This window comes from Rana temporaria, chromosome 13, assembly GCF_905171775.1.
Source record: "Rana temporaria chromosome 13, aRanTem1.1, whole genome shotgun sequence".
NCBI lineage: Eukaryota > Metazoa > Chordata > Amphibia > Anura > Ranidae > Rana > Rana temporaria.
Window position 1 is genome coordinate 89,714,537 of NC_053501.1, and position 14,163 is coordinate 89,728,699.

At 48.7% G+C, this 14,163-nt stretch overlaps 1 protein-coding gene across 2 annotated transcripts in view; it reads right to left on the bottom strand.

Moving 5' to 3' along the window:
- LOC120920293 (SH2 domain-containing adapter protein D-like) overlaps window positions 1-14,163 on the bottom strand; it is an 85,687-nt gene that overhangs the window by 19,925 nt on the left and 51,599 nt on the right. For both annotated transcript variants that reach the window (XM_040332287.1, XM_040332288.1), the window contains one exon: window positions 11,787-11,969. In XM_040332287.1, the coding sequence (XP_040188221.1) occupies window positions 11,787-11,969 (183 nt within the window). The remainder of the gene's footprint in view (window positions 1-11,786; window positions 11,970-14,163) is intronic.

Sequence of the window (14,163 nt, forward strand, 5' to 3'; positions counted from 1 at the left end):
TTATTTTTTCCTGCATTTTTAGATCCTGGGATTTACAATCAACTGCCGACTGGGTGACAACCTGGATCCTCGATCCTTGTAGTCCCCCCATGTTCGGCCATCGAGCGCGTGCCGGCCTTTAGCTACGCGCTGGGCCGTCCACGACATGCCCCGTTGCTCCAGGGGTGGCCGGTGAGCTATACGCTCCAGGGCACACATATGACCGGTCTCTATGGCCGTGTCACAGTGTGCCGTAACTGCGCGGACGGTGGTTCTGTCTGGAATGCCTCCAGCCGGTGGTCGCAGGACGGGCAAGTAGCATTCCCCTTGCCGTGGTATGGTGGTTCGGCTGGTGCATTCCTGGGAGGTCGATCGGGGGTCCGCCCTACTTTCCCCTCTCCCTTCCTCTCCCTCCTTCCCCACATTTTGGGTGGTCGGCCGTGAGGTGGGGGGTCCGCCTGGGGGGCTCCGTCCGGTGGCTGGGGACTGCTGTCAGGGGTGCTGTGTGCTTTTTTTATTGCTGCCGTGTGTGCGGGGGGGGGGGGTCCTGCATGCTGGCTGTGTTTTACTGTGTGTTGGCGCCATTTGTGTTTTACAATGTGCTCGGCCGCTATTTTGCCGGTGACGGCTGCTTTTGAAAACGATCGGCGGCCATTTTCTTGTAGCCCGCATGCTCATTTTTGCATGTCGGCGGACATTTTGGATGAGAGTTTTGCCTCTAGCGGCCAGAATAATGGCGCGAACGGCTGCAGCACACTTCCTTAGGGACGGCACAGCACGGACAGTGCTCTGGACAGTCACAGCAGCAGTACAGCCTGGTCGGGTGGTGAGTCCTCTGGGGGGTCCCCTGCTCTCTGTTACGGCCGGGAGGGTGGCCTGTGGGTCTTGCCTTTCAGTACAAGGGTGGCAATGGGTCAGCATGGCGTCCGAACCGGAGGCTTCTCCCCAAAACATGCCGGATTTAACTCTTAGTGCCCCTGTTCCTGCAGCCTCCATGGATGCTATGACAGCAGTCCTTGAGGCATTTGTTGCCAGGATTGAAGCGGCGAGTGGCCAGAAGGGGGGTAAAAAGCGCCCCCTCCCTCCGCCTTCTTCTGGGGATGTCTCTGACACAGAATCGGGCCCTGCTACTGCGTCCAGCCCTGGTTCCGTTATGTCAGAAGATGCAGGCCTAGCCCACACGGACAGTGAGGATGACTCTGCATCAGGGTTAGCGCATGATAAGGCGTTTGTTGGAGCTCTTATCACTGCGGTGCGGGATACTCAAAAACTTGAGGATTCGGCGGAGACATCAGAGATGCCGGTCCCTTTTGGGTTCCGCAAGCCGCCCCAAAAAAAGTGTTTCCTTGTGTTCCTTATTTGGACAAAATATTGTACAAGGAATGGGATCGGCCGCAGAAAGTTTTTTCTGTCACAAAATACTTTGCGGTCCGTTACCCGTTTGAGGAGGATTTCCTGAAAAGGTGGATCTCTCCTCCGTCAGTGGACCCCCCTGTGCCCAGACTGAACAAGGCTACAACGTTGCCGGTGTAAGGGGCTCGCGCTTTTAAGGACCCCGCAGATAGGAGAGCTGAGGCTGTGGCCCGCTCCATGTTCACAGTGGTGGGGTCGGCGGTGAGACCGGTCTTGGCTGGGGCTCTAGTATCGCAGACACTTACCGAATGAGCAAAGTCGCTGCTGCAGGAGCTGGAGGCGCAGAATGCTTCGGAGCTCTGTGTGGACCTGGCCGACCAGTTGGTGCAGGGCCTCAAATTTGTCTGCGAGTCGGCCCTGGACACGCTTCCCCTACTTTCCAGGGCCTCCGCCTACGCGGTGGTGTTACGCCGCCTTGTGTGGCTGCAGTGTTGGTCTGCGGACCAGTCCTCTAAAAAGGCCTTGGTGGACTTACCCTTTGATGGACTTACCTGGTGAACGGCTTTTTGGGGCATCTATGGATGACATCATAAAGGATGCCACGGGAGGTAAGAGCACTCTGCTCCCACAGTCGGGTAAAGGTAAGGAGCCTCGCCGTAAGCAGGGGCCCTCCTTTACCGCCCCCAATCGTTTTTTTCGCCCGCCCGGTGCGGCAGGTAAACGTTTCCAGGGTGCCAAGGCGCCCGCTGAAGGGCAGAAGCGCCCCTGGTACCGCAAGCCCAACAAGACTGCGGATAAGCCTGCTTCCGCATGAAGGCCTGCCCCTGCCCGTATCTCGGGCGGGGGGCCGACTTTGCGGCTCGGTGGAGGTCCTCTCTTTCCGACCGATGGGTTTGCAAAGTAGTTTCCTCTGGGTACAAGATAGAGTTTCTCTCTTGTCCACCAAACAGATTTTTTTCCTTCCAACCTCCAGCTTCTTCTGGAACGCCGGGAGGCCCTGTCAGGGGCTGTGCAGGATCTGCTGGTCAGGGGAGTGATTGTGACGGTTCCCTCAATGGAACGGTTTCAGGGGTTTTACTCCAATCTGTTTGTAGTACCCAAGAAGGAAGGGGTCCGTCCAATCCTGGATCTCAAGGCCCTCAACTGTTTTGTCATAGTGCAAAAGTTCAAGATGGAGTCGGTTCGCTCTGTAGTGGCAGCACTCCATCAGGGGGATTTTCTGGCGTCCTTGGATGCGTACCTGCATATTGTAGGCAGCGCAGAATCGCTATTGTAGGATACCTGGACGACCTTCTTCTGAGAGCTTCCTCAAGCTCAGAGTTAGAAGGGATGTGTCTATCACCTGCCAGACCCTACGGGAATTCGGTTGGCTACTGAATGTCCAGAAGTCAGTGTTGGTGCCGTCTCAACGGCTGGAGTATCTGGGGTTGGTCCTGGATTCCGCGGAGGCGAGAGTTTTCCTCCCAATGGAAAAACTACAGACACTGCAATCTGCGGTGCAGCGGTTGGTCGACCCAGAAGTGGTCGTTGCTTCGCTTTTGCATGAGGGTTCTGGGTCTGATGGTGGCCTCTTTCGAGGTGGTTCCGTATGCTCAATTCCACACTCGAGTGTTACAGAAAGAGATTCTGTCGCGTTGGGACAAGCTCCCTTCGTCTCTGGATTACCAAGTCCGGGTGAGCCGTCTGGTCAGGTCCTCCCTAGTGTGGTGGCTGACATCTCCGGTACTTCAGACCGGGAAATTGTTTCTGCCGTGCCATTGGACTGTGGTCATGACGGATGCCAGCCTCTCCGGCTGGGGGGGTGTCTGGGGTGTCCAGTCAGCCCAGAGGCGCTGGACTCAGGAGGAGTCCCGCCTACCAATCAATATCCTGGAGCTCCGGGCGATCAAGATGTGCCTCTCCAAGTGGTCTGGTCAGGATCCAGTCCGACAACGCCACGGCCGTCAATCATCAAGAGGGCACACGGAGCTCGGCCACAGCGACGGAAGTCACGTGCATCCTCCGGTGGGCCGAAAGGTACGTTCCGGCTCTGTCGGCCGTGTACATTCCGGGGGTGCAGAACTGGCAGGCCGACTACCTAAGTCGCCAAACGCTAGACCAAGGAGAATGGTCGCTACACCTGAAAGTGTTTCAGAGTTTGTGTCAAAAATGGGGCACTCCAGACGTGGATCTTCTGGCATCCCGTCTCAATCGGAAGGTGTCACGGTTCGTGGCCAGGTCAAGAGACCCGTGGGCAGACGCATCAGACACGTTGGTGGCGCCATTGGGTCACTATCGCCTAATCTACGCCTTCCCTCCTCTGAAGCTTCTTCCCCGCCTGCTGCGCAGAGTGGAAGCCAAGGGGATACCAACAATCCTGATCGCCCCGGATTGGCCGCGCCGTCCCTGGTACGCAGACCTGGTGCGTCTGGTGGCAGACGTCCCTTGGCGTCTACCCGAGAGAAGATCTTCTGTCGCAGGGTCCTATCTTTCACCCTGCTTTACAGTCGCTGGCTTTAACGGCGTGGCTGTTGAGAGCCAGGTGCTGAAGGACCGAGGCCTGTCGGATCCGGTGATTTCTACCATGCTACGTGCACGGAAGTCTACTTCTCAGAGGATTTACCATAGTACGTGGAAGGCTTACATCTCTATGTGTGAGGAGATGAATTGGCACCCCCATTCATACGTGATGTTCCGGATTCTGCTGTTCTTACAGCGTGGAGTGGATCAGGCTCTCGCCTTAAGGGTCAGATTTCGGCCTTGGCTGTTTACTTTCAGCGACCATTGGCGGTGCACTCCCTGGTGCATACGTTTGTACAGGGGGTTCGGCATGTGGCCCCTCCTGTGCGTCCTCCACTGCCTCCATGGGACTTGAACTTAGTCCTCTCGGTGCTTCAAGAGTCTCTGTTTGAGGACATTCGAATGATTCCCTTGTTGACTCTGTCCCAGAAGGTGGTTTTTCTGGTGGCAATTACTTCGGTCAGACGGGTTTCTGAACTGGCGGCCTTGTCTTGCAAGGCTCCTTTCTTGGTCATCCACAAGGACAAGGTGGTGCTGCAGCCTCGGCCGTCATTCCTTCCAAAGGTTGTTTCGGCTTTTCACATTAATGAGGACATTGTTTTGCCAACCTTATGTCCTCGGCCGAAGAACCCGAAGGAGGCCACGTTGCATTCCTTGGACGTGGTTCGAGCCCTACGGGTGTACTTGTCTGCTACGGCTCCGTTTCGGAAGTCGGATTCACTGTTTGTGTCGGTGACTGGTCCTAAGAAAGGTCTGGCGGTCTCGTCGGCCACCATTTCTAGGTGGATCCAACAGGTCATGCTTCAGGCCTATGCCCTAAAGGGGCGGGCGCCTCCCTTTCCGGTTACGGCGCATTCGACCAGGGTGATTGGTGCCTCTTGGACTTTCCGCCATCAAGCGTCTGTGTTACAGGTGTGTAAGGCAGCGACCTGGTCATCAGTCCACACCTTCTCAAAGTTTTACAAGGTGGATGTGAGTGCATCTTCGGATGCCTCCTTTGGCCGCAAGGTTTTACAGGCGGCTATTTAAGGTTGAAGTTCCTCCGTTGAGGAACCCTGGTTTGTTTGGGGTGAAGTTTGGTTTGCTGTGTTTTTCCCACCCCTCGAAAAAAAATTGACACTGCTTGGGGATCAATTGGGGTCAATTGCTGCTGTGTCCGTCCGTGAACGGAAGAGAAAATAGGATTTTTGTACTCACCGTAAAATCCATTTCTCTGAGTTCATGGACGGACACAGCACCCTCCCCTCCTTTGTTTGTACTGCTTGTTACGAACTGGGGCTGCATGAGGCAGAGAGAGGGATGTATCCGGGGGATCTGCCCCCTGGGAGGTACTGTGCTGTATAAAGTGTTTTAACACTTAAAGTGCTGATTTCTGCCTAGTCAATCTCCTAAAAGGAAGGATAATACCCTAAGGTCAATTGCTGCTGTGTCCGTTGATGAACTCAGAGAAATGGATTTTACGGTGAGTACAAAAATCCTATTTTTTTTTTTTTAATAAATGAGATATTTATTATAGCAAAAGGTAAACAAAATTGTGTTTTTTTTTTCAAAATTGACGCTCTTTTTTTGTTTATTGCGCAAAAAATAAAAAACAGCAGAGGTGATCAAATACCACCAAAAGAAAGCTCTATTTGTGGGGAAAAAAGGACGTCAATTTTGTTTGGGAGCCACGTCGCACGACCACGCAATTTTCATTCAAAGTGTGACAGTGCCGAAAGCTGAAATTTCGCCTGGGCAGGAAGGGGGTATATGTGCCCAGTAAGCAAGTGGTTAAACTTTTGGGAATAGTCATACTCCGGTTTCTCCTACTGATGGAAAGTGATGACTGTAGCATTGTGATGCCTGAGCTCTTGGTGACACCTAGTTACTGATTTTGTTATTACATCCATTTTTATGTAACAATTTTCACAATTTCTACGTTTATTTTTATTTTTTCCAGAAGTTGTTTCCAGATTTTCACATTCTCAATCATACACAACACCAAATATTGTGTATATTTAATTCCCGAAGGAGGATTTTGATGAGTCTTATACCTGCCTGTGATCATTTTAAGTCAACAAGCTTACTGACATATAACACACATCGAAACCATACCTCCCAACTTTTTGAGATGGGAATGAGGGACACCTATCAGCAAAAAGTATGCAGGCATAGGACACACCCTGCCACGCCCCCTTAAAGGAGAATTGTACAAAAAAAACAAAATTGGTTAAACCCCCCAAGTGCTTTTTTTTACCACTCATATTCCTTTATATTGGCTTTTGGAATTTATAAATGCAGCAATTTATAAATCAGATGAAAGGTTTAGTGCTGGAAAACACTTTGATACATTTATATAGATCAGACCAAAATATGGGACAAATGAGGAGGACTGAGGGACAGAGAGACATTGCTCCAAATCAGGGACAGTCCCTCGAAATCAGGGACAGTTGGGAGCTATGCGATACCAGTGGTGGCATTTGGTCCATTTTTTTGGGGGGCAAACAAAACACCTGCCACCACCCCTCCCGGGTCGGTCGGTTAGTCCTGAACTTCCCCGTCCTGAAATCCCCCCCCCCCGTCGCAGGCAGGAAACCATGACAGATTGTCCATTCAGGAAAGTTTTCCAAGCTGATCGGTGACTGGGATGGGTGGGGGTAACTAAAATACAGTGACACCTCGGATTGCGAGTAACGTGGTTAACGAGCGTTTCGCAATACATTTCTCTGGAATTCTGACTCGGTTTGCGAGGATTGTCTCGCAAAACGAGCAGTGTTCAAGCCACAGCGATGTGCAATACCGCATTTGGCCAGAGGTCCGGGGGCACCGGAGCCGATTGGAGCAGTTCAGAAATACTCGGAAAAACTCAGAAATACTCACAAATATTCAGTTCCCGAGACTTTCCAAGGATTCCGAGTTCAACCGAGCCTTTCCAAGTATTTATGAGGCTCTCCGGCTCCCCCCACCTCTGGTTACATGCAGTATTGCATGCCATAGAAGTCAATGCGGAACTAATTATTTTTATTTCCATTGACTTCTACGGGGAAACTCGCTTTGATATGCGAGTGCTTTGGATTACGAGCATTCTCCTGGAGCGGCTTATGCTCGTAATCCAAGGTACCACTGTAGTCAGAAAGCTAGTCCCCATCACTCGCTTGTCCTTTCCCCCTCCAGCCACCCACTTACCCCATTCACGGCAGCTTCCCCCCTGCTTCTCCTCCTCCTTGGCGACCAATATGGTTGCTTCTACTCTTGGCCAATGGGGTCTCAGGGCCCGCTTCCTGATTGGCCGGGAGGAGAATCAGGAAGACAATAGTGAATATTAATTTGTAATTGTTACACAAGCAGGTGGGCTTTGCCCCCCCAGCCCACCCTTTTTGAAGTCAATTAGACCCTCCAGCTCTAACCACATGCTTCAAAAAAATAAAAAAAACATTGGAATCCATGTGCCCGGCCCCCTGCATGTAAATTAGGGGACAGACGCATTGATTAGGGGGCGGTGCCCCTGCGCCCCCGTATGAATAGGCTGCCACTGAATAATAAACTGACTATCAATAGACTGATGCCGCGTAAACAGGATCGGGCTTTTGCCCAGCCAAATCACATTCTATCAGAAAAATATAGAACATGTTCTATATCTAAAGTCCGATGGAATTCATCGGAATTCCGGATGAAAAAACTCAGATGGGGCTACACACGATCGTAAATTCCGATCGTGTGTATAGGGCAAAAGACTCACCCTGAACCACACCATCTCTCAGATCGATTAGCTTTTTGTCCTTTTCTGACTTGGATATACATTTGAAAGTTGAACGTCATATGCAGTTCTAAAGCCTCGTACACAGGGCCGGATTCCAGACAAGGCCAACAAGGCCAGGCCTCGGGGCGGCAGTATGTGCAGGGGCGGCACTGTGGCGGAGAGGACACTTTCACTTCGGGAGTTCCCCCCTGTCATGTCACGGATGGTGAGAGGAGAGAAAACTGAGGGAAGAGGTGGTGAGCACCCCCCCAGTTCTCTAAGCTTCTCAGTGTCCTGCGGATAATGTCCCCCCTGTACTGCCCAGGCAGGGGCGGTATTGAAGGACCTGGCCTTGGGGCGGCAAAGGGAGTAAATCCGGGCCTGCTCGTATACACGCTTACATTTTGGGACGATCGGAAGTCCATTTTTGGTTGCATGCTAGTCTCGAAAGTGAAGAGGTTACTCACAATACGAAAATGTTCGTACAACAAAATACAACTTCAGAAGTGATGTGATGTGTTGAATAGTTTTGTATGTATTTTTTGTTTCTGAGCATGCGTAGTCTTGCGCTTACGTTTTTTCGGATGACAACCGTACTAATGAAACGAAAATCGGACGTTGAGTTCACATCGGACAAAAATTTTATTGAAACATCTATCAACAGTTGTAAATGGAAAAAATAAGTTGCGCTAAACCATACGTGAGTATAAATTATTAAATTGAATAATAATAAATAAATTAATATAAATAGTGTCCATAAAGTCCAACGGACAAAAAATAAAATTGTAGTGAAAGTTCAAATCAGGTGCCTAGAACAGTGTGGAGAGAGAGATCTTATCAAGAACCTGCTTCACAGAAGGATTCTGGGAATTTTTGTGAGGTGATATACTCTGCTGTGGCTGCTTGTAAGAGTCGTTTGCTCTGGCTGGCGAATTTGGAGGCAATCTTTTAAAGGCCCTGGCTGGGTTTGGCCATAAGCAATCTGTTTTTATATATCTGGTAAGAGTCCCCCCTATTTGGTGATACCTATCGGTGGCGGCTTTCCTTTGGTGTGCTAATAATTCAATTTATCTGCGGTACATCACCATATGATATATTTCTTTCATGCTCCTTGGAATTTGAACCTATCCACATAATTGGAGGAATACCACCCAGACTACCAGTGGCAGTTCCTGATAAAGACCCTAGCTGGGGGTTCCAGCTGCAAGCCTTGTTTGCTTGCCCTTCTGGTAAGCGCATAGTCATATATTCATCTTTTGCACCGGTGGAGGATTTATGCTTGCCAGTCACGTTTCATATCTCTACTCATTAATTCACTCACCTGATCTGAACTTTCACTACGATTTTATTTTTTGTCCGTTGGACTTTATGGACACTATTTATATTAATTTATTTATTATTATTCAATTTAATAATTTATACTCACTTATGGTTTAGCGCAACTTATTTTTTCCGTTTTGTCTGTATATTGTGTGTATATCACAATTTTTGTTGCAGCTTATTTATTCTCTGTTTACCTAGTTAGTTAGCGCAGTATCACATTTTTCTTTTATCAACAGTTGTAACCATGTTGCAACAGGATCAAAGCGTAACATTAAAAATAGTTGCTTTAGCAACAATACAGCAATTAAGCATAAAGCAATCAAGACAAAGAATAATAGAGTAGTAATAATAATAATAATGTTATATGTTAACCACTTGAGATCCGCGTTATAGACGAAAGACGTCCATAGCGCGGCTCTCGAGTGCCGGAGTGGACGTCCTCTTGCTTACATTCCACGTGCGTGCCGCTGGGAAAACACTGTGCGTGCAGCGGGGAAACACTGTGCCCGGTGCATCGCTGGGAAGCCGATGGGTGTGCCTGGCGGCCGCGATGTCCACCAGGTACCCGCGATCGGTGGTGACAGCAGGGACGTGGAGCTCTGTGTGTAAACACAGAGCTCCACGTCCTGTCAGGGAGAGAGGAGACCGATCTGTGTCCCTTGTACATAGGGACACAGCATCGGTCACCTCCCCCAGTCAGTCCCCTCCCCCCACACAGTTAGGACACACCCAGGATACACATTTAACCCCTTCCTCTCCCCCTAGTGTTAACCCCTTCACTGCCAGTCACATTTATACAGTAATTAGTGCATTTGTATAGCACTGATCGCTGTATAAATGTGAATGGTCCCAAAATTGTGTCAAAAGTGTCCGATACGTCCGCCGCAATATCGCAAGCCTGAAAAAAAAAAAAAAACGCAGATCGCCGCCATTACTAGTAAAAAAAAACACATAAATCTATCCCCTATTTTGTAGGCGCTATAACTTTTGCGCAAACCAATCAATATACGCTTATTGCGATTTTTTTAACAAAAATATGATGTAGAAGAATACGTATCGACCTAAACTGAGGGAAATGTTTATGATTATAGCGCAAAAAAGAAAAAAAATTGCATAGATGATCAAATACCACCAAAAGAAAGCTCTCTTTGTGGGAAAAAAATGATAAAAATATAATTTGGGTACAGTGTTGTATGACCGCGCAATTGTCATTCAAAATGCGTCAGCGCTGAAAGCTGAAAATTTGTCTGGGCACGAAGGTGGTTTAAGTGCCCAGTAATGAAGTGGTTAAAGGGGTTGTAAAGGTTCATTTTTTATTTTCTAAATAGGTTCCTTTAAAGTGGATGTAAACCCACTCTCATCCTTTCTAAACTACTGCTATAGTGCTGATCTATAAGGATATACATACCTCCTGCATGTATCTATACCTGTCAAATGTCTCCCCTCTGTCTGTTATAAGAACTGAAAAACTGCAGATTCTGTGGGTGGGTCTGTTGTCTGGAGCTCGGTGGGTGGAGTCGTGATGTCAGTAGACTCCCTGCCCACCTCTACACTCCCCTTGCTGGCATGCATTTTGTCCTATGTATTCCTTACATTAAATTCTGCTATAATCACTAACATCCAGTCAAAATCCAGAAAAGTAACCACATGACTTCAGAAAAGGAGTGGGGGTGGGAATTAAAAAATAATGCCTGTATCAGGCTAGTGCATGAGATATGTAAATAACCTGTCATTCACAGCAAGGGGAAAAAAACGGACAAAAGTTTTCTCCCGTTTGTCCGTTTAGCTCGCTGAAAAAAAAAATTGCTCAGAGCTGGATTAACTCTTTGTGGCAAGACTGGGCAAAGATGATAGGAAATCTGAAGCCCCATACACACTATAATTTTTCCGGGAGGTTTTTCTCTTCAGGTATACCAAAACCATCTAATATGAGGTCAAACCTTGAGGCCTCGTACACACGACAGAGGAACTCGACGTGCTTGGCACGTCGAGTTCCTCGTCGAGTTTTGGGATGAAGCCGCCGAGGAGCTCGGCGGGCCGCCTTCTCCCATAGAACAACGAGAAAATAGAGAACATGTTCTCTATTTTCCCGTCGAGTTCCTCGGCGGCTCCATCGAGCCAAAACTGTACAGACGACAGAGTTTCTCGGCAGAATCCGGGTTTTGACCGAGTTTCTCGGTGAATTCTGCCGAGAAACTCTGTCGTGTGTACGGGGCCTAAGAGATTCAATTTGTATGCAATCAGGCAGGCCCTTGCACTACATGGTTTTGGTAAACCTGAAGAGAAAAATCTGCAGGAAAACTGATAGTGTGTATGGGGCTTTATACTCTACATTGTGACAGCAAAAAAAAATAAAAAATTGGGTTTACATCCACTTTAAGATACTCAAAGGCCAAATTTAGAAAATTAAAGCAATATATAAATTAAACGCATCCCTGGATCTCCCTACCTCGCACCCCAAAGAAGTTTTTATGTACAATGAACAGGGGCGGCACAGTGGTGTAGAGGGCAACACTCTTGCCTAGCAGTAAAAAGGGTCACTGGTTCGAATCCCAACCACGTCACTACCTGCCTGGAGTTTGCATGTTCTCCCTGTGCCTGGGTGGGTTTCCTCTGGGTACTCCGGTTTCCTCCCACACTCCAAAGACATGCTGATTGGTTAATTAGCTTCTGTCAAAAATTGGCCCTAGTATATGAATGTGAGTTAGGGACCTTAGATTGAAAGCTCCTTGAGGGTAGGGACCGATGTGAATGTACAATGTATATGTAAAGCGCTTTGTAAATTGACCGTGCTATACAAGTACCTAAATAATAATAATAATAATAATAATAATAATAATAATAATAACAGCAAAAAGTACAAATCCAGTTGGTAGAGAAATCTTTGCACTGTTACTTTTCCAATCTGTTCTACCTGCAAATGCTCGGCTGATATCATCCTTCTTCCACTCCCAGGGTTGATCATATTCATCCGCTGGTCTTTCATCCACAGATGGCTGGCAGCTTTCATGCGGAAGAGTCCTGTATCGCTCATGGTAAGGAGAATCGTAGAGTTGTAGGACTTTTTCTGTCACTTTCTCCCTACAATCCTGTTGATCTGTGGAGGGAAAAAAAACTAACATAGTTAATATAAAATCTCTGTGTGAGAAGTTTCACTGTAAACATCGCTAAAGATTCAACATGGGATATTGCTGATTAGATTGGCCAGATTCGATCTTCCTGGCCATCTACAATCCCAGTTATTCCGATAGGTGTCTAAAGAATATTCCGACAACAATTGTCCGACGGACGTGTTTTGGCGGATAATCCGTTTCTATGCTCCATCAGACAATTGTTGTCGGAATTTCCGACAACAAATGTTGGATGGCCATGCTCTCAAATTGTCCGACAACAAATGTGTTCAGTCGGATTATCCGATCATGTGTACACAAATCCGTCGGACTAAAATCCAAAGTACAAACATGCATGCTCCGAACCAATGCTAACCATAAGACAACATTAGCAGAAGTTTCCCAAAGGGTGGCGCTAAAGAGCAAAAAAAACACGTAGTTTTGTGTATGTTGGCTGAAAGAGTTCTGCCGTCTGTATGCAGAACAAATTCATGGCCAACGCCCTTCGGACAAAATTCCACGGATTTGTCTGATGGAAATCCGATCCGACAGCCATGAGAATGGATGACATTGCAGAGCACATGCGTGATCCTGACTGAGAAGGTCTATTGATCTAGTGATATGTTGCTGGATTGGGGACAGATGGGACAAAATCTGGCCATACACCGGGCACAGATTTTTCAATTTTTTTATGAACAAGCCAGAGTTTAATCAGTGGGTGGCCCTGTTGGCACCAATCCATCCGACATCCTTCAATTGAAAAATTGAAGGAGCCAAGTGGAAAATTGTTGGCCAAACAGCAGCTGCATCCAATCAGATGCAGGCACCGCACCGTTCAAGTATTCCGACAGCCGACAATCAGCTGTTTAGTGGAGAAATCTGTTATATTTCTTTCCGTTTTCTAGCTGAATGCAGTGTAGGGAAGTAGAGGAGACCACTGGCTGCCGGGAGAGGGGAAGGTTTGGGGTCAATAAAACTGCTTTTTTTTATGCCCCCCCTAGATCTAGATGACCATTTAATCCTTGCAGTGCAGGGGCAGTCCCACTGCAAGGGAGCATTTTTAGTTTCCCCAGATGTGGGCTTTAACTGCTTGCCGACCGTAAAACGTACATGTACGGTGGCAAGGTGGCTCTGCTGTGCAGGATCACGTTCCCTTGTACGTGATCCTGCATTTCCGGGCCCGGAGCACGCTAGCGCGCCAGCAACAGCCCATACAACACAGCAGGAGCTGATCTGCCTGTACCACCGACCCGCCGATCAATAGGCAGAGAGCCAGAACAGCGATCTGCCTATGTAAACAAGGCCAGTTTGAAGTTCTGTCAAAAGGGAAGGGATGGATCCTGTGTTCCTGCAAAGCAAGAACATGGATCAATGCCTTCCTCTAGTAAAAGCACCTAACACAGCATACAAACACAGGTTGGGCACACAGGTAACCCTTAGATCGCCCCTGGTGTTAACCCCTTCCCAGCCAGTGTCACTACTACAGTAATGCCATGTACACATGATCGTTTTTTCCGATGGACTTTTTTCATCTGAAAAACCGATCATGTGTGGACCCCATCGGACTTTTTTCCATCGGTGTAAATAAATATAACATATGTAGCGCCCCCCCCCTTTTTTTTAGTTAGTGGAGCGCTACGCTAAAGTTAGTGGAATGGGAGATTTAAGTTGCTCCCACTCGCAGATGTTTAGTTTGTGCTGTTGCCAGTTTGGAACTGCCTCCTAGGTCGGTCTGCGTGTCAGGGGTGTGTTGTCACCCCTGGACGACAGTTGGCGCTAGAGGGGTTCTAATGGACCCATCTTTCCCAGCAGCCAATCAGAAGGGTTTTTCACTCTTTTGGGCATGCTGGCGGGGGTAAATCTGTGGCGGCCGCCATAGGTAGTGTGTGCTATGCGGGGCCCGAGTCCAGGTGCAGCGTCCACCTTCGGGGTGCGCGCATCCATGGGCCCCGCCATCGAGGCTCGCCTGATCGGAGCTGCATACCAGGCAGAGTCTCACTTTGATGCTGAGAGGGACCCCCGCGGCTTGCTGGGTTCCAGATCCTAAGCTGGGAGCTGTACGATGAGGAGTCTGCTCGGGAGAACCCAGATACAGAGGTTGTCTGCAAGGTTGGGACGTACCATCGAGATCCGGTCACCACGCCACATGACAGGTACATTGCAACTGTCCATGGGTGACCC